The 23,537-nt window shown below is 40.5% G+C and overlaps 3 protein-coding genes across 4 annotated transcripts; 2 read left to right on the top strand and 1 right to left on the bottom strand.

Annotated features, from left to right (window-relative positions):
* The first annotated feature begins 1,131 nt into the window (after window positions 1-1,131).
* LOC121960990 (uncharacterized) lies at window positions 1,132-3,881 on the top strand. The gene is made up of 4 exons (XM_042510891.2): window positions 1,132-1,404; window positions 1,487-1,586; window positions 2,223-2,352; window positions 3,758-3,881. The coding sequence occupies exons 1-4, from the start codon at window positions 1,250-1,252 to the stop codon at window positions 3,847-3,849; spliced, it is 477 nt and encodes a 158-aa protein (XP_042366825.2). The 5' UTR covers window positions 1,132-1,249; the 3' UTR covers window positions 3,850-3,881.
* On the bottom strand, window positions 3,874-21,027 carry ipo4 (importin 4). Of its 2 annotated transcripts, none has more exons than XM_088071655.1 (30): window positions 20,874-21,027; window positions 14,944-15,030; window positions 14,624-14,703; window positions 14,466-14,507; window positions 14,152-14,281; window positions 13,757-13,936; window positions 13,554-13,619; window positions 13,334-13,435; window positions 13,114-13,197; window positions 12,332-12,487; window positions 12,141-12,194; window positions 11,853-11,962; window positions 11,587-11,695; window positions 11,156-11,285; window positions 10,706-10,819; window positions 10,266-10,379; window positions 9,930-10,053; window positions 9,526-9,637; window positions 9,311-9,432; window positions 9,152-9,229; window positions 8,800-8,857; window positions 8,467-8,572; window positions 7,979-8,172; window positions 7,794-7,844; window positions 7,267-7,392; window positions 6,493-6,719; window positions 6,253-6,385; window positions 6,019-6,123; window positions 5,325-5,394; window positions 3,874-5,056 (listed from the first exon to the last, which is right to left on the bottom strand). In XM_088071655.1, the coding sequence occupies exons 1-30, from the start codon at window positions 20,943-20,945 to the stop codon at window positions 4,926-4,928; spliced, it is 3,267 nt and encodes a 1,088-aa protein (XP_087927781.1). In that variant the 5' UTR covers window positions 20,946-21,027; the 3' UTR covers window positions 3,874-4,925. The 2 variants fall into 2 exon arrangements, with proteins under 2 accessions (XP_087927781.1, XP_042366643.1); XM_042510709.2 differs by lacking the exon at window positions 20,874-21,027 and adding an exon at window positions 15,401-15,811.
* nanog (nanog homeobox) lies at window positions 20,147-23,474 on the top strand. Its single transcript, XM_042510711.2, has 4 exons — window positions 20,147-20,746; window positions 21,391-21,776; window positions 21,884-22,027; window positions 22,729-23,474. Exons 1-4 carry the CDS (start codon window positions 20,341-20,343, stop codon window positions 23,053-23,055), a joined length of 1,263 nt encoding a protein of 420 aa, XP_042366645.2. The 5' UTR covers window positions 20,147-20,340; the 3' UTR covers window positions 23,056-23,474.
* Window positions 23,475-23,537: the final 63 nt, after the last annotated feature.

The following is a 23,537-nucleotide window of genomic DNA, read 5'->3' as shown; positions in this document are numbered from 1 at the left end:
ATATATGCAAAAAAATATGCCAAAACAAAAAAAAAAAAAACAACTCAAGGCCTCAAAACGGTAATCTCACAAAGTAATGTGTGACATCACAGTGGCTACTTACACTTCTTTTATAAAATCTATGAAAACAAGGCAATGAGGGCCGAGGGAGTGAATCAAAAGGGCAAATTCCTAAGACGAACAATAGACTAACTACTATGAGTAACCCCCCCCCCAAAAAAAGCAGCTTTAAAGAACATTAAATCCAACATGCGCCACCACAACCTGATGCTCAGACAGTCGACCTCCCGTTGGCTCCATACATTCCCGAGCCTTTACATCATCTGTATCCCTCCACAGTGCTGACGTCAGGAGGATTTATAGTGGCTGCCCTTGGAATGTGACATGCTGAGTACAGAGTGCTAGTTTAGTGGGAAAAAGATCCCTGCTGTACGGGACTACACACACATGCATCACAACACGTGTGTCCTCCACTTTGTAAATTAGAGCAAGAACACATTTTTCAAAAGCTGAAAATGTGGCGCTGAGCTGTGAATAATCCACACATCAATCCTGTCCACCTGAACTGTCGGGGGAATGGGAGAGAGAGCACGGAGGGGAGACGAATCATCCCAGAATCATCTCATTACACAGTAATAAATCTGTTGTCACACTGAACCTGATGTGACCTCTTGGCTTTTTGTTATGAAAACGAACTACATACCAATTACAAATCACAAAGCATTCAGTTCTCAATGATTTCTTCACAGATTGGAGGTACTTTAGGCCACATACTTCCTCTATTTACCATCAAAACATGCACAACTAAGCACTGACGTCACCCAGACCCAGTCAGACTGATAATCCACACAGAGAACACCACCACCCGTCCATCACCGCCCTGACAGTCTAATAAACCTCACACCTGAGTGACACATTACACACATTCACACCGGCTCCTTATATCAGCCTGGAGGGGAGAGCACAAGTCCGAATGCATTAGACACACACACATACACATACACACACTCACACTTTCCAGAGGCCTTCATCGTCAGAGCTCTGAATCACCAGCCCAGAGAGGGAGAGCAACAACACAGAGCATCTGTCACAGAGATAAAGCATACAGGCAAGGGAGAGGTACACATCTTTCTTTGCTTCAGACTGCGATCAGAAAGTCAAGCTGGCAGCAGACGAGACAAAAAGCTTGGTGGAGGAGGGAGAGGCCAATGTGGAGCAGGCCAACGGAGTACCTGACAGCCCAGCGGGAATGGAGTCCCCCGGGTCACGCGGCAAGCTGGTGCGCGTCGAACTGGAGTGGGACATCCCCATGGCGGTGACACTGCCTATACAGGTGCTGCCCGACCCGGCACACCAGCCGTTCCCCTTCCTGGACACCACACTGGCCGACCTGGGCATCCAAGAGTGAGTGTGCTCTCAGCGTGAGGAATCTTTAAAAGGAATTTCATGAGATTTAACAGGTTTCCGTGCGTGTGTGTGTGTGCAGGTCAGAGGTGAAGGAGAGGGTAGTGTGGGTTGACACCAAGAAGACACAGGTTAAGAGCAAAGCAGGGAAGCTGAAGGAGAAAGAGATCACCATCCTGGAGGTATGACTCAAAAATGAGACGTCTTTATGTAAATACACTGTAAAATCTGACAAGATAATTTTACAAAAATCTAGAAAGCTGATTGCCTTAGATAAGTACATGTAAGTATGAATCTTTTTCAATTTTGTGAAGTTGCAACTCAAAATTAAGTTTAATTACAACCATGTTTTTCAAGTTTTCGACACTTCAGAAAACCAAGTACACTGTACTATATCTCTGTATTCTGCTCATTGTATATTAGTCAATCATATTTGTATTTCCTTAAACATATTAGGAAAACAAAGCAGATCTCCTAAGTTTATCAAAAGTAAAATCCTCTTCGTGATAATCAAGTTATATCAGATCAACTTGGTTTTTCTGAAGTTGCTAACACTGAGACCAAACAATGTAGTTTCACGTCACTTTTTAACTTACGATAATTTCACAAAACTAAGTAACGCAGCTAAATTTCAAGTAAACTTAACACTTTGACGTAAAATAAATTCAGATTTATAGTTACATTTACTTTCCTTTTTCAAGGCAATTAGTTTCCAAGATTATTGTAAATAAAATCAGCTTGTCAGATTTTACAGTGTAGGAGCAAACAAAAGGATGCCAGGGGCAGGATCGTAACATAACGTTGGTTTTCTCTTGTAGGTGAGAGTGAAAGCCCAAAAGCCCGGAGACAAACAGCTGCAGGAGGTCCTGTACAGCACCGAGGCCCACACTGACCGCTCATTCTGTCGCACAGGAATGGATATCCTGCCCTGGAAACACAGATACACAGGTCTGCAAGCGCTTTGAAATCAGCCCAATTTGAAATCCTTCAACCTGTCAAGTTATTTGAAGGATAGTTCAGATTTTTTTTTCTAGGTGTGGTTGTTTGAGGCACTTATCCATAGATAGTTTAATAACTACAGGTCATGGCGGTCAACACGCCCCCAGTTTGAAAAAGCAGGCTGGAGTGTGATATGAAAGCTAAGCAATGCACTGCTGCAGAGAGGTCAGCAGCGAAATGGATTTTGGCCACGAACAATCAATAACAGTTTAAGTTGTATGCTATATTTAGAGAATTGTCACTCTTTTATTTTTCCATCAGATATCCCGTGCCAACGGGAAAGCTGTGAATTGCTTCAGTTCTGCATCAATGCTCCTGTCGAAGCCCCCAGACTCCAGTGACAAAAAACAGTAGTTTTAGCTCGCTGACCATGCTGCTGCTCTACTGCTACCTTGTTTAGTTAGTTAGTGTTATTGTGTGACTTTGGGGAATCTGAACTCACCCTTATGAATGCCACTGTCACAAAATAATGCACAAAACACCAGATAACGGCAGCTGGAGACCAGCAGCTCCTGTGTTCAGGGATGTTAAATCACTGTTTTTCTCTATGGAGTCTGGTTTGAGGTGATCAATATAAATCAATGTTTATTCCAACAACCTTGTTGGAAATTGCAGGCTGACTTAAAGGTAAAGCTGTAAAAAAAATTACTTTAAATACACTGCACACTTGAATGGATAGCACCGACTTCTACTTCTACTTCTACTGTATGTAATAAACTGTCTATGGATACAACCCCACTTGAAAATAACCCAAACTACCACTTTAATGTAGTTTATGTTGCTGTTACTGTCAGCTCTCGGGGTTCCTGGATTCAAATTGTTCCTCATCTTCTGTCTGTGCTCATGTGATGGAGGATTTATTTCTGTATTTGCACAACCATGCCCAAATAGTCACTCAGCCATGCCACAGCCTACAGTGACCTCTCAGATAACGGGTAAACTGTCAGGCTGATGTAGATCACAGCGGTGTGCCACAGCCTCAGGCACTGAAATGAGATCATGGTAAACATGGCATCAGAGTCCAGATAAAGTCTCAACGCTATCGGGAATTTGTGAAAATTTGTTTGACTTGTCTGACTCACGGTCATTCATTTCTGTTATTTTTTTATGACATCTGTGCAGAAAAGGCTGGTTGTTGTGTAACAGAGAGAGCTGAAGATTATGCTCAATGTCAACAACAGTGCAAAAACAGACAAAATAGAGCCACTCGATCAAATCGTCTCAGTTGTGTCGTGTTTACAACCTCATAGGAATTTCTTATCCTTGTGTAATATCTGTCCCTCTCGTCATTAGCACATGCTAATATATCGTTGTGGTTTAAGCATTTAAAAAAAGACCTCTCTCTGTCTGTCAGGGGAGAACGGGCTGACACCGGTGCAGATGACTATGGCGTTGGAAAATCAGCAGCCGGACTTTACTGAGGACCAGGGACAACGGGAGATCTGAGGAGCAACACAGAGTCAACTATCATCCAAAATAAGAGTGCAGTTTAATGTGAATCAACAAGCTAGCCATTTAGGCTGACATACATGTTCAACTACTCCATGGCAAAGCACTTTTTAACTCCATTTTGATTCCAAGATGCACTTTTGCATTGATTTAGAGGATTCAAAGTGTCGTCTTTCCGCAGTGAGGCGAGGTTGAATGGCTTGACATTAACTGCATGGCGAAACTTGCCAGCATTGAAGCATCACGTTAAATTTTTAAAGCATTTGTAAAGTATCTCTTGCACTTGTCAAATTTGTTTTGTAGGATACTCGAATAGATTTTAACAAGCTGGCCAGAAATAGCACCAATAGAGACGGACTGGTTACTGCTGCATGCAGTCACAGGCTGAGCTGCTGTAAGCTTTAACAGCGTATTGAGGGTAAAGTAAGTGCTGTTTTTGTAACAACTGAGTGTGACCTAATAGCTCAGTGTGTCCAGTTAGTCAGTTACCTCTGGGGGTTCTCACTGCTGTGTGTCTGCCAGAGTTCACACAACTCACAGCTGCACTGTCGGCCCATTAGAGAAAGCCCTTTGTAAGCAACCAATAAATCTCTGAGAGGCAACAATAAATTCTAAATCAAAAGTTTAAAGTCTGCTGACTTGTAATTGAAGGTTGGAACAAAACAAAAACAAAAACATTTATCAGGAATCCAACTTCATTGCATTGCTTCACACTCACATAGCAAAGCCAGGAGCCCGTCCAAACAGTGGCAGAAATGGGACAGTAGCAATTAACAGTAGCACTTTTTGGGAATAACAGAGAAACAAAATACAGTGGTAACAACACAGGATAACCGTTACTCTTAAAATAATAAAACTTCAATATAGCATGCTTATAAGTAAATAAATTAAAAGTTAATACTCGGGAGCATGACCGTTGAATGTAATAATAAGTTGTAGAATGGTTGAAGTGCTGCATTTAGATCATTTTGGGGAAACGTCACAAGTAACTGTCCCATTTTCCACCTACAGTATAAAAATTCCTTTTTTTTTTGGCTGGCTTTCACACAAAGGAGTGGAAGGATGTGTGTGGGCTATGAGGCAGAGACGGCCGCGCTAAGTTTGGCCTGCTGCTCTCCAGGAAGTGATGTCACAGCTGCTTGGAAGTCTGCAGAGTGTTGCTGGGCAAATTCTTTAATCAGCATGGCCAAAGTGTTCTGTGTTTCTGGGGAAGAGAGACAAAATAAGTTTAGGGGAGACAGCAAAACACTGATGACAGAGACTAAAACAGCAATATTGAGACAGGAGGCAGCAGTGACTCACTCTGGATACTCAATGGAAGGAAAAGAGGATGTTAGCTTTGTTTTTCAATAACTTTAGATGCACAAAGGGCTTGAACACTAACCACAGAGTTCAGGTAAATCAGTGGCTCTTTCAGTGCAATCTGTAAAATCAGGTCTGAAAATGCTGCCTGTTACTTAAGAAATCTTCACCTGTATCAACTTTGTTGTTGCCAAAGACATGACTGGAAGCTGCAACTATGGGCTTCATTAGCTTCACAACCTGGAAGGGAAAAAGGATTTAAAGAAATGCAGTAACACTGTTGAATATTTGTGTCCAAGTCTTAGGACCAAATTCACACAAAGTCTGAGGAACCGTACATTTTCAGGATTATCATGAAGGCATGTAATGTCAATTAAAACCAATTGTTCAGAATCAAAATGTTTCGGTTTATGTATCCTGCTGTCACCTCTTTGTCTTCGTGTAACTGCTAAATTTGTCTTAGTTCTATAGAATTGTGTGATCTAGAGTTGTAGTAGGCTGTATGCATGCATGTGATGTAGTAATACTTTATAAAACATATCAAAATGTAATAAAAAAATGATGAAAACATTAGCCTGATAGTGGTCAGTACAACGCATTTGAAGCTGCCTCGGCATCAATAATGTGGAATTCTGTCTTTTTTTTTTTTAAGTAAAAAATAAATAAATAAATCAATGTCATGATATATAGAGAAACTGATAAATTATAGCAATATTGTAAGAAGTGAATTTACCATGGTGCTTACACCCATGCATGATGCCACTATCAATTAACCTTAATAATGTCCCATTTAAATATATATAGAGGAGTAACGAAAAAGGTTTCTGTAGGGCCGGAAAAAAATACATTGTATCTGTACTGTACCAGAGCAGGACTGTGTGTGTAGAGCATAGCCAGGCAACTGAACACCGTCTTATTCTCCTCCATGTCCTCCTTGAGTGGAAGACGAGCCACCAGAGCAGGCAAAACCTGTTAGAGAGCACACCGTGTCTGTAGTGAATTTCCTGCTCGTGGAAATACGTGGTCAGCAGTAAAGTTTACTTGCTGGGGCTACAATAAATACTATCTTCTCAGGAGAGGTGGAAGCTGTAACGATACCTGCTCCAGAGGGACAGCATCCACATTACTCATGATCATCCTGCAGAGGGCAGCACACAGGTTGTCAATCACCCGCAGGTCTAACTCTTTAGTCAGCATGTTGGAAAACACAGACAGCATCATGGGATAGTCTCTGTGAAACACATTTCGTTAAGGAACAGCTGCATTTGATGTTTTTAGATTATGTATTCATACACCCACATCCACACTCCAAGAAACACACACGAGTGAAAAGGATACGTTACACAGATGGGTCCAGCTGCTTGGGCCAGACATCCCAGTCCGAACACGCTGTTGTTGCGAACCTCGGGATCGCTGTCCCTCACTCCGGCTACCAGCACGGGAAGCAAACGGTTGGACAGTCGGCCTGCCAGTGCCTGGCCCCCGGACACGCTCACAAGGGCCTGCAGGATTTCTCCGATTGTTCCCACAGAGAAGGACCGGTCTGCCACAGTGCACGTGGTTTTCTTTTACGGGATAAAGAAAATTAATTAGTGTGACACTGTCAAAAAAGGACACGTCAAAGGCATTAATTAGTAGCATATCAAAGGATTGCACTATGATGACATTGTAACCTACACCCTTGTGTAGTTAGGAATTCATTCAGAGGGATATAGCTTGCTTTGCAAAGAAAGAGATGCAAAGAACTTGCTGAGGTCATTTTGACATATCACACTGAATCTGAATCATCTGTTAGTCTTGAATATTGCTGAATTGTGCAGGGAGCTTTGTCTCTGACACAAACTCCCCTTGTTTCTATTATATTCACTTTTTTAAGCAACCACATGCCACTTTTTGTATGTAAGCAATTAATCAACCTCTAAGTCAGAGTTTGCTCTCTGAAAATGAGCTTGCAGTTGCAAAGAGTTTTTGTTAAAAAAAAAAAAAAAAAGCAGCTGCAGTGTCAGGAGTTCGATGAGTACTAGAAGACAGGACCGGGATAGTTTTGAGCTGAGAAAATGTGTTTGAGTGAATAAGATTTCTGTGAACTTCTGTCAGTAGTTTCAGACTCACGGCTTTGCTCATGAGGAGAGGAAGCAGGTCATTGAGGAAAGGGGCAAAGGTGTCGGCAGGCACAGAAGAGGCCACCAGAGGAATTCCCTCCCCAGCATACTCCTGCAGCATGGCATCATACTCCGCCTGAACCAGACAGCACATCAGCAAAAAGCATAATGAGTAAATGGAGAGTATTGTGAACATAGAAACATGGAAATAATGGGGAAAAATCTGTGATTCAATATCTATATATTCTGTATTTATATCAATCAACATTTAGAATTCTTTGTTTAAAGCACACTGCATGTATTTTGGTGGATGTTTTTGTTTTGTCTGAATCAGTGTAATGTGAGGTCATACACTTTACATAGAAATAAATCAACATGTTGTTTCCACAATGATGCCAATTCATATTCATCCAAACATGCAGAACTTTGATTTGAAATCTGCTTTATTGTGGTGACACACAAGAATAGATAAGTATGTGTAGATGTACTGTGATGTTTATGACTTTGACTCTGATATGCAGCAAGAGGACAGCCTACCTGTTGGTCTTCATCATCGGCTTCATCACCACCACCATCCTGACAAACGGTCTGATCGGAGAGAAAAAAAAAACAATGGTGAAAGGTTACTATTATAGCTTCCACCTATAATAAAACATTATTTTAGTGACCATAGTTTTAACAGCCACGATCTCCCCATCCTCATCAGTCTCTCCCCATCTCACCTTTTTCTTGAGCACATCACGGATGACATGGCTGATCTCCTTCAGGCGTGAGGGATTTTTGAAAGCCTCCTCTTTGCAGGACTTCATGACAGTGTTCATGGTTTCCAGGATGCCCATCACAACCTGGCGCTCGTGCTCTGTTCGCACTGTTTCCACAAAGCATGGAAGAACCACATCCAGCAACTTCAGGAGGGCTGGGGGTGGGGGGACGTACAGGAAAGAGGAGAAATACCTTATAATTAGCTAAAAGCAACAGAATTAATACCTTTTTGACACAGTTGTAATAAAAAACATAAGTTAGCTGGCCTCTGCCTTACTGTTAAGGCAGTCTTACAGTATACTGTACATCTGCTTGGAGACAATTTGTTTATTGTCCCTTGATGTTGAGCTTAAATAATCCCCAGGGCAGCAGACAGCAGCACTGCTAATTTCTATATTTCCTGAAAGCAGTAACAGTAGTGTAAAGTTCCAGCAAAGAGAGGCTTTACCCTGGTAGTTGGCCTCGGTGGGATTCTCCTTCCACACTTGATGCTGAGCTTGACAAAAGTGGCCCATGGCTCCAAATGCTGCCCTGCGGACATCCTCATGGGGAAACTGGGGGGAGGTTAGGTTAAAGCACCATGGGTAAAGTTAAAATAAGTAAATGATAATGACATGTTGAGAGAATAAGAGTTGCATTATAAATCTATTAACAGACTCGTCCATCAATAAGGAGACAAACCCTGGAGTGGCACAATGTATGCACAAACCAAGACCACAATGCTCTTCACAGCACATTAGACAGAGCAGGATGACTGGGCCAACCAGCCAGAGTGACTTACATCTCTCATCTCGTAAACCTGCTGGAAGCTGGACTCCAGGAAGGGCTGGAAGGCAGCACTGTCAGGGGGGACACCAGAGCAACACAAGTTCAAATATTCACATGTGTGCACACAAGAAAATGTCTGACATTTAGTTGATATATCAAGCTTTTTAAGAACATATCTGACACGAAAATAATGCAAAACCTTTCATCATTACTCCCTACAAAAGTAGAGCTTTAGCTATAGTGTAACTGCACACATTACTCAAATAACTTGCAATACAGTTTTTGAGAATTAATTCTGACTAGAGGAGAAATACAGGAAATGTCATATAAATGCGAAGACTAGATCCTCTTTAAATATCTGTTACCCAGTGTTTAAGGCGATCTCTCCCAAAGCATCACAGGCGTCCTCCTTCTCATCGATGTAGGCGTTCTCCACACTGAACCTGAGAGATGAATAGACCGAGTTAGAGCAGTCTTTTGCTTAACAATGGTAGTAAATATACATTTGTGTGAGTGACCAATACCCTGCAACATCATGGACATCTGTCTCAGGCTCGTCTTCCAGAAAATCCACATCTTTTTCTTCTGCATCGTCATCATCATCTTCATCCAGCAGGACAAAGGTCTTATCCTCCTCGAGGTGTGCCTGGAGAGAGGACAGAGGGGGGTGATAAGTGAAAATCTGTTTCATTATTTATACCGTGAAAAGCCTGTAGAGCGTTGTTTGTGTGCCTCATACCGTGATGCCTTCATTAGACTTGAGGGCGAGCAGCATGACTGTGGTGATGGCAGTGAGGTGGGGAGTCAGGCATTCTGGGCTGACTGTGGACACAGAGGAGTAAAGGCTGTACCTGCCGGGGGGGGAAACACAGAGAGATGAAGCAGAGATTACAGACAACACAAGGACATTAATTATTGATTTTGTTTTGCTGTTAGATAGATAGATAGATAGATAGATAGATAGATACCAACATTTATTTATTTATCTTAAATAATGACAATGATGTGTATACTCTGCACAGAAATTCATGTATGTATTTTTATTTCTCTTTTTTTGTGTGTGTGTGTGTGTGTGTGTGTGTGGACTGGTTTAATGAGCGGAGACAACAACCCTAAAACATTCACGCAAACTAAGTGACTTACGTGCATCGTCTCAAGTCAGGGTCATCAATGGTGTCTGTCAGGTTGAGGCCCAGCTGAAGGCACTCTGCAGCAAGAGGACTGAAGACATCTTTGCCGATGGTGCGGGCCAGAACGGAGAGAGTATCTGACAGCAACACACGAGGACCAACATCCATTCATTCAGTCATTCATGCTGTTAAGTTTGGTGTTAATGAGATGTCATATTTGCTGCCTTAACAGAGTAAATAATAAGTATAACAAGATGCTACCAGGGATCAGTGGGATGTTTTCTTGTTCTAAATATACCAAACTGCCAACTTCCTCCTTGTCCTTTGCAAATCTCTGTGGTTTACCTACCCAGTGATTGGGTTTGCAGAGACCTCATTTCCTCTGTGGTAGTGGTCAGGAAGCCCTTCAGGCTTTCAATAACTGGTGGGAAGTAGGGAACCAGCAGCTCCTTGGCAGCATTGGCTGATAAGACAATGATTCACAATGGGGCTTGGGTCACCTGACTTTAAATCCAAGCAGTCACAAGATTGTTTTGCAAGACTGTGTCATAGTGAAAAGTTTTGCCTAAAAAATGTAAAGCTGCTCTCATGCTCAGCTGTCCACATGAGAAAAACATTCCTTAAGCAAAATACACCTATAGACTTGTAAAATTATGCTCAAAGTTATACAGTGTTGATTATGAAAATTAATTTGAAGCTGGAAGAAAGTTTAACATATAGCTTACATAGTTAGCCAGTAAAAAAATGGCAGACTTATTTTCTTATCTTTGGACAAATTGTGTTTCTTACCTATGGCCCCTATGGCCGACACAGCGAGCTCTTTTATCTTTAGGTTTTCAGTGTTGTTGAGGGCGGACAACATAGTCTCCATCAGGGTGGGCAGGTACGGCTCAATATCCGCTCCTGTTTAGCAAAAAAAAAGGGAGATTAAAAGAAATGTAGATCCTTTTCTACAAACTTTGGATGATTAAATCATGGATAATTATTAAAAAGACTGCATCTTGTAAAATGTATGCCAAAAAATCAGATGAATAGCTTATAACAAAGTTCGGACTATTTTATGTAGATCAGTGATTATTATTGTTAGTTTTCTAATAATGTATTTCAAGGTTGGTTTTTTAAAAAAAATGAAAAGCAGGAAAGTTGATGTCTATGAAAGTTTCTTGTTTCCTCTTGCATTAGGCAAGGTGTGCAGATCCTACAGTGTCAGTCGCTGCATGAACCTTTTTTTAAGCTTACCTAAGTTCTCCATGAAGTTCTCTAGAGCATAAAAGGCCTTAGTGACATGGCCGACCTTGGCCTGATTCAAGGATGAAAGGTAGCCCAGCAGCAAAGGCATCAACTCTGCACAGTACTTGCTCACTTCAGGCTAAGAAGAATAGGTGGAAAACAAAGTGAACAACAAACAATAGACCTATTCTGTTTGAAATATTTTTTTTTCTATGATAATAATTAAAAAAAAAAAAAAGAATTATATTCTGTGCACATATATTAGTAAACCTATACTAAATAAGCAATACTCAATCGAAGTGAGTCAGTGCAATTCAGTCCTACATAAAGTCCAAACACATCTCATTAAAAGTATAATAAAGCAAAATATTTAAACGTAAGCAAAAATAAAAATAAAAAAACACATGTATACAACTGTACATGTTGCTGTGTTGACTCACCTGTAAATGTTCAGAGAACTGCCCCAGGGCAAAAAGCCCGGCACTGCGAACCACCTGATTACTATCAGAAAGACTCTGGCACACTGTCTGCAGCATGGATGACAGCATCCTAACACAAATACAGAGCAAAAGGAGAATAAACTCAAACACTGGTGACAGTCAACCGCCAGTCATCAGACCACTTTCACAAAGACTATAAGTGTGTTGTAATTAATGATAGATTATTTTACAAAAAAAAAAAGAAAGAAAGAAAAAACTTGACGTACTTGGTGCGTATGTGGTCAGCACATCCTTCAGCCAGCACAGCAAGACACATCAGACCCCCCTTCCTCTGATAGGGGTTTTCACTGGCGAGGCAGGTCTGTGTGAGGGGCATCTAAAACACAAGAGACAATTTATACAACGCAATTCATTGTTAAGAGGCAGGTCACTGTGTTAGCTATTTACAGCACAATGCAGTTTTTAGATGAACCAAGAGCTAAACAATGAACTAAACAAGAAAGTTCACCATAACATAGCACATTACTGCTTGTATCGACATCCAAATGACTTACCAGTTGTTGAAACAGTTTCTCCGGGGGCATGTGGAGTGCCATAGTGTCAATAATCTGGGAATACATCAACAACAAATCAAGATTGATCTTCCTTTCAACTCCACAGTGAATTTACTACAGTTGTTGTAAAACACATTTTCTGTCACAACAAAGGAACTCATTGCACATCAACAAAAGTAACTTTCCACTACCTGAGCAGCACAATGTTTGGGATTGTCATTGTCTGTGCCATCTCCGCTGTCATCCTCCTCATCCTCTGGGTCCTGCTCGCCAGGTGGGGGAGATGCAGTCAGTACAGGGAAAATGTTCTGCAGGATGGGGTTCAGCAGCTTCTGCTTCAGCACAGTCTAAAAATAAGTAGAGAAAATTGTAAGGAGTTTTTTAAATTAAATCAATATAATTTTACTACTCCAAATACTTTGTCTGGGGACAAGCTAACTAACAGTGCATGTAATTAAGCAGAAAAGCAAACCGTATAAATCTTCAACCTTTTGTTGGCCAGAAAAGAAAAAGAAATGGATATATGCAAACCCAGGAGACCTGCACATTTTGTTATCAATGAATCGTACCATATTTAGGTTAATAAGGTGTGCGGTTTATTTCTTTTACTTCATCTGGACCCCAGAAAGTAAACTTTTCTAATGACAAAAGAATAGGTATAGTTACATTTTTTTAAACCAAATTTAGATCAAGAAATTTCCCAGAAAACTTGTTTGTTTTTCAGTTTTCTTAAAACAGGGAAATGGTATTTGTTTTAGTGTACAGGGCAAATCTGTTAATACCTTTGTTTAATGTGAATGGAAAAGCAAGACAACATTGAGGGCTGCTATACCCTCTAAAGAAAAAAAAATCCAAAAGGACTGAGGTGCACCATGATGACTGATACTGCAGACATTCTTGATCCTTGTTACTTATTTCAAACTGAAAGACACTGATGGGTCATTTACTTATCGAAGCGGAGGGGCGACTTTACCTTGCTCTTCAGCTTGATGAGGAAGGCAATACAAGAGAGTGCTTTCACCCGCAAAGAATCAGTCAGTGTGGTGTCACTGCCCACCTGTCAAAAACATTAATATTGAACATATGTTGTTTTAGTTCTCACATATGGCCCTTTGAGCACTGAAATAACAAACATTTGCCCGTTATGAAATTAAAAGGAAATTCAGAACACAAATTCGGCCACAAGCTCCCACCTCCAAGCAGAAGCGGACAATGTCAGTAACATGAGGGACGATGATGGACACCTCGCTCTCCATGAGCTCATTGAACACCTCCATGGCCTCGCTGGCTTGGTCCTGTGCAGACACAAGCAAACCCAATACTATGACATGTTTGATTTATCCACAAACTTTAACACATGTATCTGGCAACAAAAAGTTGTTAAAAAAATGACTTTAACATATTACAATTTACCTGATCGGCCTTAATGAGGTGTTTCAGAGCAACAATCAGACTGGGAATAATGGAACGCATCTGATTCTGTGGGGCAGCAAAGAGTCACTTCAGTCAATAAAAAGGGTTTAAATCGATCCCACCTGTAATGGGTATGATGTCTCTATACTGTTTGAAACTCTGTTCCTGCCAGATGTCAAAGTTAAACTATGTCACTGCCTCACCATCTCTTCTGAGCCGGTGTATGCAGTTATGGCTGTGAGGGTGAGGATGCAGTAGTACAAGGCTGTTGGGTTATTGTGGTCCTGCAGCACAGAATTGAACAGCTGTAGCAGCTGACAGTAGTGAGGCTTGAAAGGCTCAGGGTTGGAATCCATTACTTTATTCAGCAGCAGGAGGCCAATCTGTTAGGACACAAGAGCAGTGACATTTCAAGGTTGTTACTGATGAAGATCATGTATTTAAACAACAATCACTGAAAATATTAAATAAAAAAACAGCCACAGCTTAGACTTAGGGGTATTCAGCCATCATTTGAAGGTCAAATTGCAGAAATTCTGTTCAATTATTAGCTACATTAGCCTTATCTAAGTTCCTAGGTGTTTCACGAGTCCCGTACCTGTCTGTCATTGGGGTTGCTGCTCTTGGTGGACTGATTGAGGAGCTGCAGTAGGGCAGGCCAGCGGTCTGGTGTCTCGTGTTTAACCATCACTGCGCACAGTTGGGAGAGTGAGTGCTGCACTGTGTGCCTACAAAAGAGAGATACATGGACATATACATAGAGTTCAGGCTCACTGATGACACTTTACATGTGTATGACTTCATAAGGCTGTACACACTTTTAGCAATACTTTATGTGTTTAAGTGTCATTTACAACACACAAAATCTGGGTAATTTAAGACACAGTAAATTGCATTAAATTAATGACTTACTCGGTTTCCTGCATGAAGGCTTGCAACACCACTGCCTTAAGGCTGCATGATTGAAGGAAAACATTACAATTTCGTAAGTTCAACTTCATTTCAACTATAACAATTGGGTGTGGAGTTACAATAGTCAGAAAATCCTCAGTGAGAAGAAATGAGCAAACCTCTCTCTATCATTAGGGCTAATCTTCTTCCAGTGTTTCTTCACTCGCAGCCTCAGCATCACTGCAGCTGACTGACGGATCTAAGAAATAAAATTGGGTAAAGACTTTTAGTAGTAAACATGGAATAAAGTACAGAGGGCAATAGCCGACACCTGATACTCACTTTTTCCCACATTCACACTCATTCTGTAAATTATTCTTATACGTATTATGTGGGATAAAATAATGATCACACTACTCTCTTTCTTTCTCACACACACACACACACACACACACACACACACACACACACACACACACACACACACACACACACACACCTGAGGGTTTTGGGAGCCGCTCATGACAGCACACAGGGCCGGTATAATGGCTGGGTCTTTGAAAGCCTGTTTCAGCTGGGCGGTGGCCTAAAAGGGGACAAAAGAGGTCGCACAAAGTTTAGACTGGCTGCCACAAACTGCAAGGCAATATCATAGAAATCACAGGGCATCAATATGACAAAAGACAGCCAATTGACTCACAATCCAATTCTTAATTTATTGTTTTAACATAAAGTTTGACCTAGCTTCATAAGTTAACTGACAAGACTTCAGCAGGAAAACGTTAGAATAGTGTTGCTGATGACCAACTGACAGCTAGCTAGCCATTGTCACCAAACGTTAACTTTGCTAGGTTAGCTAGCTGGATGCAATAACCGTTAGTTATCTAAACTATCATCTGACTAACAAACTAGTGAAGCTCAGTTGAAATTTTAATTAAAAAAAATGGTGCTGTTACCTGCTGAATAACAGCATTATCAGGCTGAGTTAGCTGCGAAAGAATCTGCTCAAGTTCTTCTGTCATCTCGACAGCCCAAAGCTACCACCTTCAGCTAACTTGTCGTGACCGTTAACTTTCAGATTTCTAATAAACCGGGCTGGATAGACGAGCTGTCCCTCGCGGTGTGGTTACCGACGGTGTCCCAAGTATGTTACAGCTGTCAATATGTAAACACAGCCTCCGAGGGCAGGTCTTATCGCTAGCTTCCAAGTTTTCCGTGAATTCACTTCGGAAAAGCAGGATACGTGCGAGGTTATCGGGCAGAAAAGGCGAGTCTGACAGATTCGAGCCCCGAGCTCGGTCTGGTCGGTTAGGGCTTCAACTGCCAGCACGCGGGGCAAAACCGGCCAGGAGTTCCATGTGAGTTGAGTTAAAGGGACCTGCAGCAATCAGTGTGCAGTCACTCTGAAAGAAACACACAGCGCCTCCCACCGGCGAGGAGGGCATGCTGCAACACATGGAAATCAGTGGTGGAAAAACACCAGGTATGCTTATGGTACTTGTGTAAGTTTAAGGTATTTGCACACTACTTTAGTACATTAATTCCATGCTATTTTATTTGTCTACTCTGCTATACTTGTTCTTGTTATTCCACTACATTTATCTAATAGCAACTTTGCAGATTTTACGCACAGAACATACACTCACTTGCCAGTTAATGAGGAATAGATTGGTGACAAATCAAAGGGAAAACTCATCATGAAGTGTCTTAGTATGGAGTCAGGCTACTACAAGCCTCCAGAACAGCAGCTTCAACGCTACTCACCAAGTCTGAGGAACTCTCACAATAAATTAAGTCAATTATACAGCCTCAATTTAATCAGGTAATCTCATAGAGACAATGATTTCTTTTTTTAGAAGGATTAGATAGAAAGAAAAAAACATAGACATAACAAAAGGACATAGCCCATTAGACAATCAGAGATCACTGGAAAGATTTGAATATGACAGATCATATTATTGCACAGTTGGTTCAAAATTGCCATAGTTGTTCAACAGGGTTGAAATCTGGTGACTGTAAAAGCTGTAGCATTTTATCACATTGTTGTCATAATGGTGCACAGAAGCAGCTGGATTTGATGTTTATTCAACCTTTTATTCAGTTTTTCCCTGTATTTGTCCCGCATCTTTAGCTAAAACTGATGCAGTCTTATAGAACAGTCCCACAATAAATCCTTACCTTCATGAAGGTATAATGTCAATTTTATTAAAACTGTTTCAGAGAGGCATTGATTCAACTGCATGCTTATTTTGAGGATGTTTTGAACAGTAAAATCTCCCACAGGAATTCTGATGAAACCTATCTGTAAAGGTTATGTGCTTATATACAATGATTATCAGCTGATATATTGTAAAAATTGAATATCAACTTATATATATTTATATATTCCAAAATACAATACTGTTCAGACTGTATTGATAATTATATATATACACAACTACAAAGCTGCACTATTTTGCTAGTTAAAAAAAAATCCTTATTCGACCAGCCACCACATTGAAGTGATGCCCAGACAAATCAGTAATAATATAAAACATTGATAAGGGACAGTTCAAGATGATGAGTTTTTCACTTTTGACATTTAGTAACATTTAATTGAAAATACTTAAAGTTTATCGAAATAAAAGTCCAGTTTTTGGTGCAGGCTTTTTAGTTGCAATCGAGATTTTTTTCTACTGTGGTATTACTACTTTTACCTAAGTAAGGGACCTTCCTTGTACTTCTTCCACCTCTGATTCATATCAAAACACATTTACTGAATAAACTACTGAGAAGGATTGCATAAAAACAGTCTTGTGGTTGCATTTGGAAGAAGGTAACCACACGAGTGGTCATTTGCACACTTTTCAGGCAACAAAGCAGATATTCATGGTCTCGCACTTCACACCCAAAACACCCATTACTGAAAACACAACTTCAGGGACTAATCTGCACTTTCCAATACAAACACTCTGAAGAGCTAATCACATAGCCGGAGGACAGCAAGAGCTCTAAATCAGCATCAGTTTTGTGATACTTGTGCCTATGGAATAATCTGCATTTATTTTATAGATGTATTACAGGAGGGCAAGAAAATTTTCCAATATTTATGTAGTAACGAAATAATACACACAAACCATAACTAATAAAAATGATTAAGTTCAAATATATGGATAACATGACTTGTACATCCTTTTTTTACAGAAGCAGTGCCTCACAAAACACTTAAAAATACAGTGCAATAGGCATCAAAAGTCAGTCTATTGTCCTCTCACCACATACCAATGCTAATTAACTGCACACCTGGTCACCCACCCTCTGTACACACCTACACCATCACCCCCTCCTAAACTCAGCTCATGCAAGATCAGACACACACACCCTGTCCAGGCGGAGATCAGTAGAAATGTTAATGTGCCCATTAGGCTTATAGTTCCCACATCATTTCATCACTAACTGAATCATTACCAAAACAATACAGCGAAGGACAGAGAGCACAAACAACCACTTGGATGCTAACACACAGGCTAATCTAAATCATCTTTGTGAAAAGAAATGCAAATTAAGGTCGAAGCAGTTTGCGTCAACATGTCCACTCCACTGCACAGAATGGGGGGATACAGGGACTGAAAGATAAAGTTTCTGTCTTTGAACTCTTATCTTCAAAGTGCATAAATTGAACAGTTAAAATATATTTTTTACATCATGTTTAAGGATAAATGTATCACTCCTCACAGACAGCACTTAAAAAATACTGCCTTACACCTCTTTGCTTCACAGCCTTAGATTTATTTTTGTATTTCTCCATCATTAACAATAACGCTGACTAAGAAGTATCAGTGGTTCATAAACTATTCATGCTTAAGACCCAGATGCTATATTTAGTCTATTGATCTGGGACTGAAGCTCATGAAAACATAATTAATTATGCCACTGGGGGAGTCAACATACCGTGGTTTAAAAAGCACTGAAACTTATGTGCTGACAGTAACTATTTGGATAGCTCCTATTTGGTACTAATTTTTGTTTTGTGAAACTGGTCAACACAAAAGCCATTTCCTGCTTAGATACTTATCTTGCTGCACGACGTGTTCATCCAGGTGGGAAAGATTGTTTTGTGAACCAACGCTGAAGATGCCATAAAACACCATGTTGCAATACTGTCCTTTCCTTATTGAGGATATAAAAGATGATTAGGATTGCTGAAGGTGTGATTCTTTAACAAACAACCACAAAACACCTCCAACAGTAACTATCTGACCCTCATCAGTATGTATCTTGATTTGTCAGTTGGCACATAATCCGAAGGCCTAGGGCAAGGGGTAATTATAAAGGGGTAAATATAAATAATTATTTAAAAATATGCTTACTGTGAGATCAAAATCAGCTGAAATAATGAAAGTCTGCACCAAAATCTAAAAGCAAGTGCTCATTAGTGGTGCATATGGTTCATATGACCAAAGAATTTATTATTTATTTAGCTTAATGACCTCAAAACATTACTCATACAATGAATGTGGGCCTTGAACGAAGTCAATCAAATCCACTAAAACTCAGCTACAACACCAGGTGAGATTATGCTCAATCTGATCTGTGGTATTATTGATTATTCACTAAATTAATTAGTAATTAAATGAATTACTTAATTAGTAATTTGTAAACATTCTGATTATAGACAGTGCTTGATGACAGTGTTAAATAAGTGGGCTAATTGGTGCAATAATTCAAATAAAGCAATCCTCTGTGATGTTATCCAAATGTGCATTATTCTTTCAACTTAAATGCAGGATATACCTCAACATGTTGCACATTTTGTATATATTCATGTTGTTCCTCTTAACCATGTATATATAATATGATTTACATTATGGAATCATGCACATATCTTATATTCCTAACTGTCCATCCTAGTTTTATAGATTGTAGCACAAGGCACACATTTTTTTATTTTTAGACACTCTCAGTACATTAGACATATTTTTTTTAATATTCACAAACTAGTACTAATTGTCTCTTATTATTACTGTATTTCCACTTTGTATTTTTACACACTCAACATATTATATATAGAGATTTGTTTTAAATATTTACATACTTTGTGCTATTTATCAGAATCAGATATGAGAAATTCTTTATGGATTCCATTTGATAAATTGTGGTTCATTACATTCACTGTGATGCCAGCAAAGATAATTATAGAAATAAGTACCAGAACAAGTGTATAAAAATAGAAAATAAAAATACAGTAAGAGTAAACAGTTAGCACAGCATGTAAATATTTAAAGACTGAAAAAAGTATTTAATATGCATGTATTTAGCATGTAAGTGTGTAAAAATAGAAATATAAGAAATAAAGTAAAAGACAATTAGCACCAGTATGTGAAATTTAAATTATATTTTGGATAATGTAATGAGTGTGTATAAACTGTGCCTTATACTACAATGCACTAGTATGTAAATTTAAAATATAAAATATAAATGTAAAAATATATTAAAATGTTTATTTTGATTTTCTATAATTCTCTATGCTTGACATCAGAGTGAATCTTATTAGCTACAATTTCCCCAAGCATTTAAAGTATAAAGTATTTGTGATTTTGATTACAAAATTTACCTGGGGAGCCAATGAAAAGGCATTGGCAATGACTCACAGCGATTGGCTCAAACCAAAACACCCACCCACAGCCCCGCCCACACCTGCGCTCCACACCCACACACCTCTTTAAAAACAGCCCGTGAACAACTCCGGGCAATTTTTGAAGACCACTGCTTGTTATGACTTCGCCACTGCTTTTATTAGGCTGTTTTAAGGATTTTAAGCAATCTTGAAACTAAAATTTTAACTTGCCTCGTATTTTTTCCTTTGTAGTTTTTGCATTTTATAACTTTTATCACGAGAAAAAAACCTTCCAGAGAGATGGCAGACTGGAAGGCGCAGATAAGTTACAACTACAAACCCTCTTACCATGCCTACGCTTACGGCCTTGTGTATCAACCCGGAGCAGAGCAAAACCACGGGAACCTGAGCAGCTGGGGCGAAGCTGGGGTCACGGATTTGAGCAACTACAACGCCGGGATGACTCAGGCCTACTACGCCACCACCGCCCGGACCCGGAACGAGTCTCCGCCCGGCAGCCCGGAGCAGCACGCCGTGAGCGGCCACGGTCACTACCAGGGCTCCGGGGTTGTCTACCTCGGTGACACCCAGGCAGGCCGTCTGCTGTTGGCAGGACCCCACCGGGCTGCATACAATGCCCGGGCTCTTGAAGCCAGGCGGGCCGGGAGCGACTCGACCAGTGACTCGGAGGCGCACACCTCACCAGGTATAAAAGCTACGCTCTGACCTTAAGCTAGTTTTCTCAAACGCGCTAATGTTAGCAGGAAAAAGCCGGCAAGGTATGGCGCTGTTGCAATCTAATTTCTAATTTAAGGCATTGTGTCAGTGCTTACATCTCCTCGTTGGCTGCTGAAAACGATGATTTCTTGGGCCAGAATTGACCACGAAGTCCAATTCAGTTCCATCTTGAATCTTGATGTAAAGTTTCAACCCGCCACTGATTTTAATGAGCACCTTGGAAAGGGAAATTGGCGTCATCTCGCGACAGGATACGGGAATATCGAAACTAATGTAAAGAACATTGTACAGAATTTGGATTTATACACATAAACGGACCATTGATTTCTACTGTAGCTACAATCCTGATATGAATGACAAAAATATAATAATATGGTAAACTCCTGTGTATGTCCATTATGTTCATATGTGTGTCATTTTTATAGGTTTGGTTTGTACCTACACATTTTTGGTACATACACTTTTTTGTAACTTCACTAAATTGTTACTTGACCACTGAATGTACTGTCGCATATATATATATATACGAATGATACCATTGTTGTTGTGTTTTTTCTTGAAGATAAAAGTTTTCCATCCATGTTGACCCTGTGTTTGTTCCCCCTCACTTAGATTCATGGAGTTCTGGCAGCAGCCGAGAAGGCAGTCTCCCGCAGGCTGACCCCGCTACCTGGGCAATTAAAGATCTTGACGATGAGGCAAGCGGCAGGAGCCCGGATGCCAGCGAGGATGTCTCCAGCTCTCTCATGGAGGAGCCAAGGACCTTTGCTGTCAGTGAGAAGGAGTGCACTGACAACACCAGCTCTATACATGCACCCGTAACTGCTCCAAAAAAACAAAGCACTACAACTGCTGTGAATACTCCAAAAGGAAAGGTCCGGGCAGCCTTCTCAGAGACTCAAATGAATGCTCTTGTCCAGCGCTTTAGTGTGCAAAGGTACCTCACCCCGGCTGAAATGAAGAACCTGGCAGAACTTACCGGGCTAACCTACAAACAGGTGAGGGATTTAAGAAGGCTGCTGACTCAGAATAACATAGAATAATAACAACAATAACAAGCATAAAGTGTTTTTGCACTTTTTGACCGCCTTCATCTTGTTTGTAGGTGAAGACCTGGTTTCAGAACCGAAGGATGAAGCTAAGGAGGCATCAGAAAGACAACAGCTGGGTGTCTGAGCGCTACGCCAACAACAAAGGCAGCTCGATACATGGAACAATGTACACCAACATTCCCACGCACATCCCAACTGTAAGTATCTCTAATTTGCAATATAAAGCTCAATTTATCAGTGGGGCTGCATGTCATGAGGTATTTTATATTGACTCAATTCTACCATATTTTTGTACTCTATAATTCTGAGCAAGATCTATGCATTTTACTTTATTCTGAAGAATACATTTCTCTTAAAACTAAGTATGTAATTTGTAAAGACAAAAATTTAAGCTGGTAGGCAGTTAAAAGTTATGCTTGTTGTCCCGCCCAGGTTTGCTGTTAAATGATAACAGAGAAACAGTGGCTTGGACATAGAACAATCTGTCCACAATGGAGGCCTAACCATAGTTTAGTTACGGCCTTAAAGGCGAGACAAAACACTGTCATACAATATACAGGGTTCCCACGTTTTTTGGGTGGATTTTTTGTGTGTGCACTGAAATTGTTACAGTAATTGGTGGATAACCCTCCACATTATGCAACAAGCAAATTTATTTTCTGTGGTTGCTGAAATAACATTACTCAAGTGTCAATTTGTGAAATATTATTCATCTTTTTTTTTCATGTATGCCAGCTACCTGAACTTATGTTTGAAAAACAGACAAAGGACAAGAATACCTTTTACCCTTAGTTACTGGTCCTTGAAATGTCATTGGAAGGCTTTGAAAATTTGTCAATGAAACAACAAACTGGGTGCTTCATTGGATACTAATTTGAACATTTTGTTTGTCTCTCAGTATCAAGGAGAAGCACGGGCTCAGCTCAAGGAGCATTACAACCAGCACATGATGGAGGCAGCCTTCAAGAAGACCGCTCCACAGAACCTGGCCTTCTATCTGGCTGCGATGGGCTCTGCTGCTGGATCTGCTGGCTACCCTCCATGGTCGCCGAGCTCATCCCAGCATGCAGTGCCCTCCAACAGGCCCCAGGCGGCTGGCTGGTCCATGCCTCCAGGAGTCGGCCACTATGAATACAACCCCAATGCATTCAACCCGGCCAGCGCAGGCTCTGTGAATATCTCCGGGCAGGACACAAGCTTTGACGGCAAAGACGGGGAGCCATAGAACAGCCAGAGCTCCTTAAACATGGCCATGCATAATGCCAGCCAGTAGCCGATGCTGTGCTGCTTTTGAGCTTTTCTGTAAATGTTACCCAAACAGCCCTGTTAATATTCTTCTATTCAAGTTTCCCGGTGCAGTTATGTAATTGATGAGGTCGGTTTGATGTGGCCGGGTGTACATATGCCTTGTTCATACCTCTGTTCAAAAGTTACTTTTCTACCATGAAGTGTTATTTTTATACGCAACTATTTAATATATGTTGGTGTGTTCTTTGCGCTTGGTAAGCCGAGATGGGTCCAAGTCGGCTACATTCTTCGGATTACAGTGTTTTTTTGAAAATCTTTTAAGGCAAAGTGCTGATGAAGTACTGCACAAATTTCCTACTTTTTTGCTATAAATACAGGTTCACTTTGGCAACTTTGTTTCAGTGTGTCTTGGAGTGTTTTGTCTGAGAGCTTGATTATATGGGAACATACATTTACATA

Source organism: Plectropomus leopardus, chromosome 21, assembly GCF_026936395.1.
Source record: "Plectropomus leopardus strain MGB_pleo_1.0 chromosome 21, ASM2693639v1, whole genome shotgun sequence".
NCBI classification, from domain to species: Eukaryota; Metazoa; Chordata; class Actinopteri; order Perciformes; family Serranidae; genus Plectropomus; species Plectropomus leopardus.
This window is presented reverse-complemented; position numbering and strand designations above follow the sequence as displayed.

Coding starts and splice junctions, on each gene's coding strand:
- LOC121960990 (XM_042510891.2), top strand. CDS start 1,250: ATGGAGTCCCCCGGGTCACGCGGCAAGCTGGTGCGCGTCGAACTGGAG. Junction 1,587..2,222: donor AAGAGATCACCATCCTGGAG/GTATGACTCAAA, acceptor TTTCTCTTGTAG/GTGAGAGTGAAAGCCCAAAA. Junction 2,353..3,757: donor CTGGAAACACAGATACACAG/GTCTGCAAGCGC, acceptor TCTGTCTGTCAG/GGGAGAACGGGCTGACACCG.
- nanog (XM_042510711.2), top strand. CDS start 20,341: ATGGCAGACTGGAAGGCGCAGATAAGTTACAACTACAAACCCTCTTAC. Junction 21,777..21,883: donor CCGGGCTAACCTACAAACAG/GTGAGGGATTTA, acceptor TCTTGTTTGTAG/GTGAAGACCTGGTTTCAGAA. Junction 22,028..22,728: donor TTCCCACGCACATCCCAACT/GTAAGTATCTCT, acceptor TTTGTCTCTCAG/TATCAAGGAGAAGCACGGGC.
- ipo4 (XM_088071655.1), bottom strand. CDS start 20,945: ATGGAACTGAATTGGACTTCGTGGTCAATTCTGGCCCAAGAAATCATC. Junction 14,282..14,465: donor GCCTTCATGCAGGAAACCGA/GTAAGTCATTAA, acceptor TCTCTTTTGTAG/GCACACAGTGCAGCACTCAC. Junction 6,124..6,252: donor ATGCTGTCCCTCTGGAGCAG/GTATCGTTACAG, acceptor GCTCTCTAACAG/GTTTTGCCTGCTCTGGTGGC.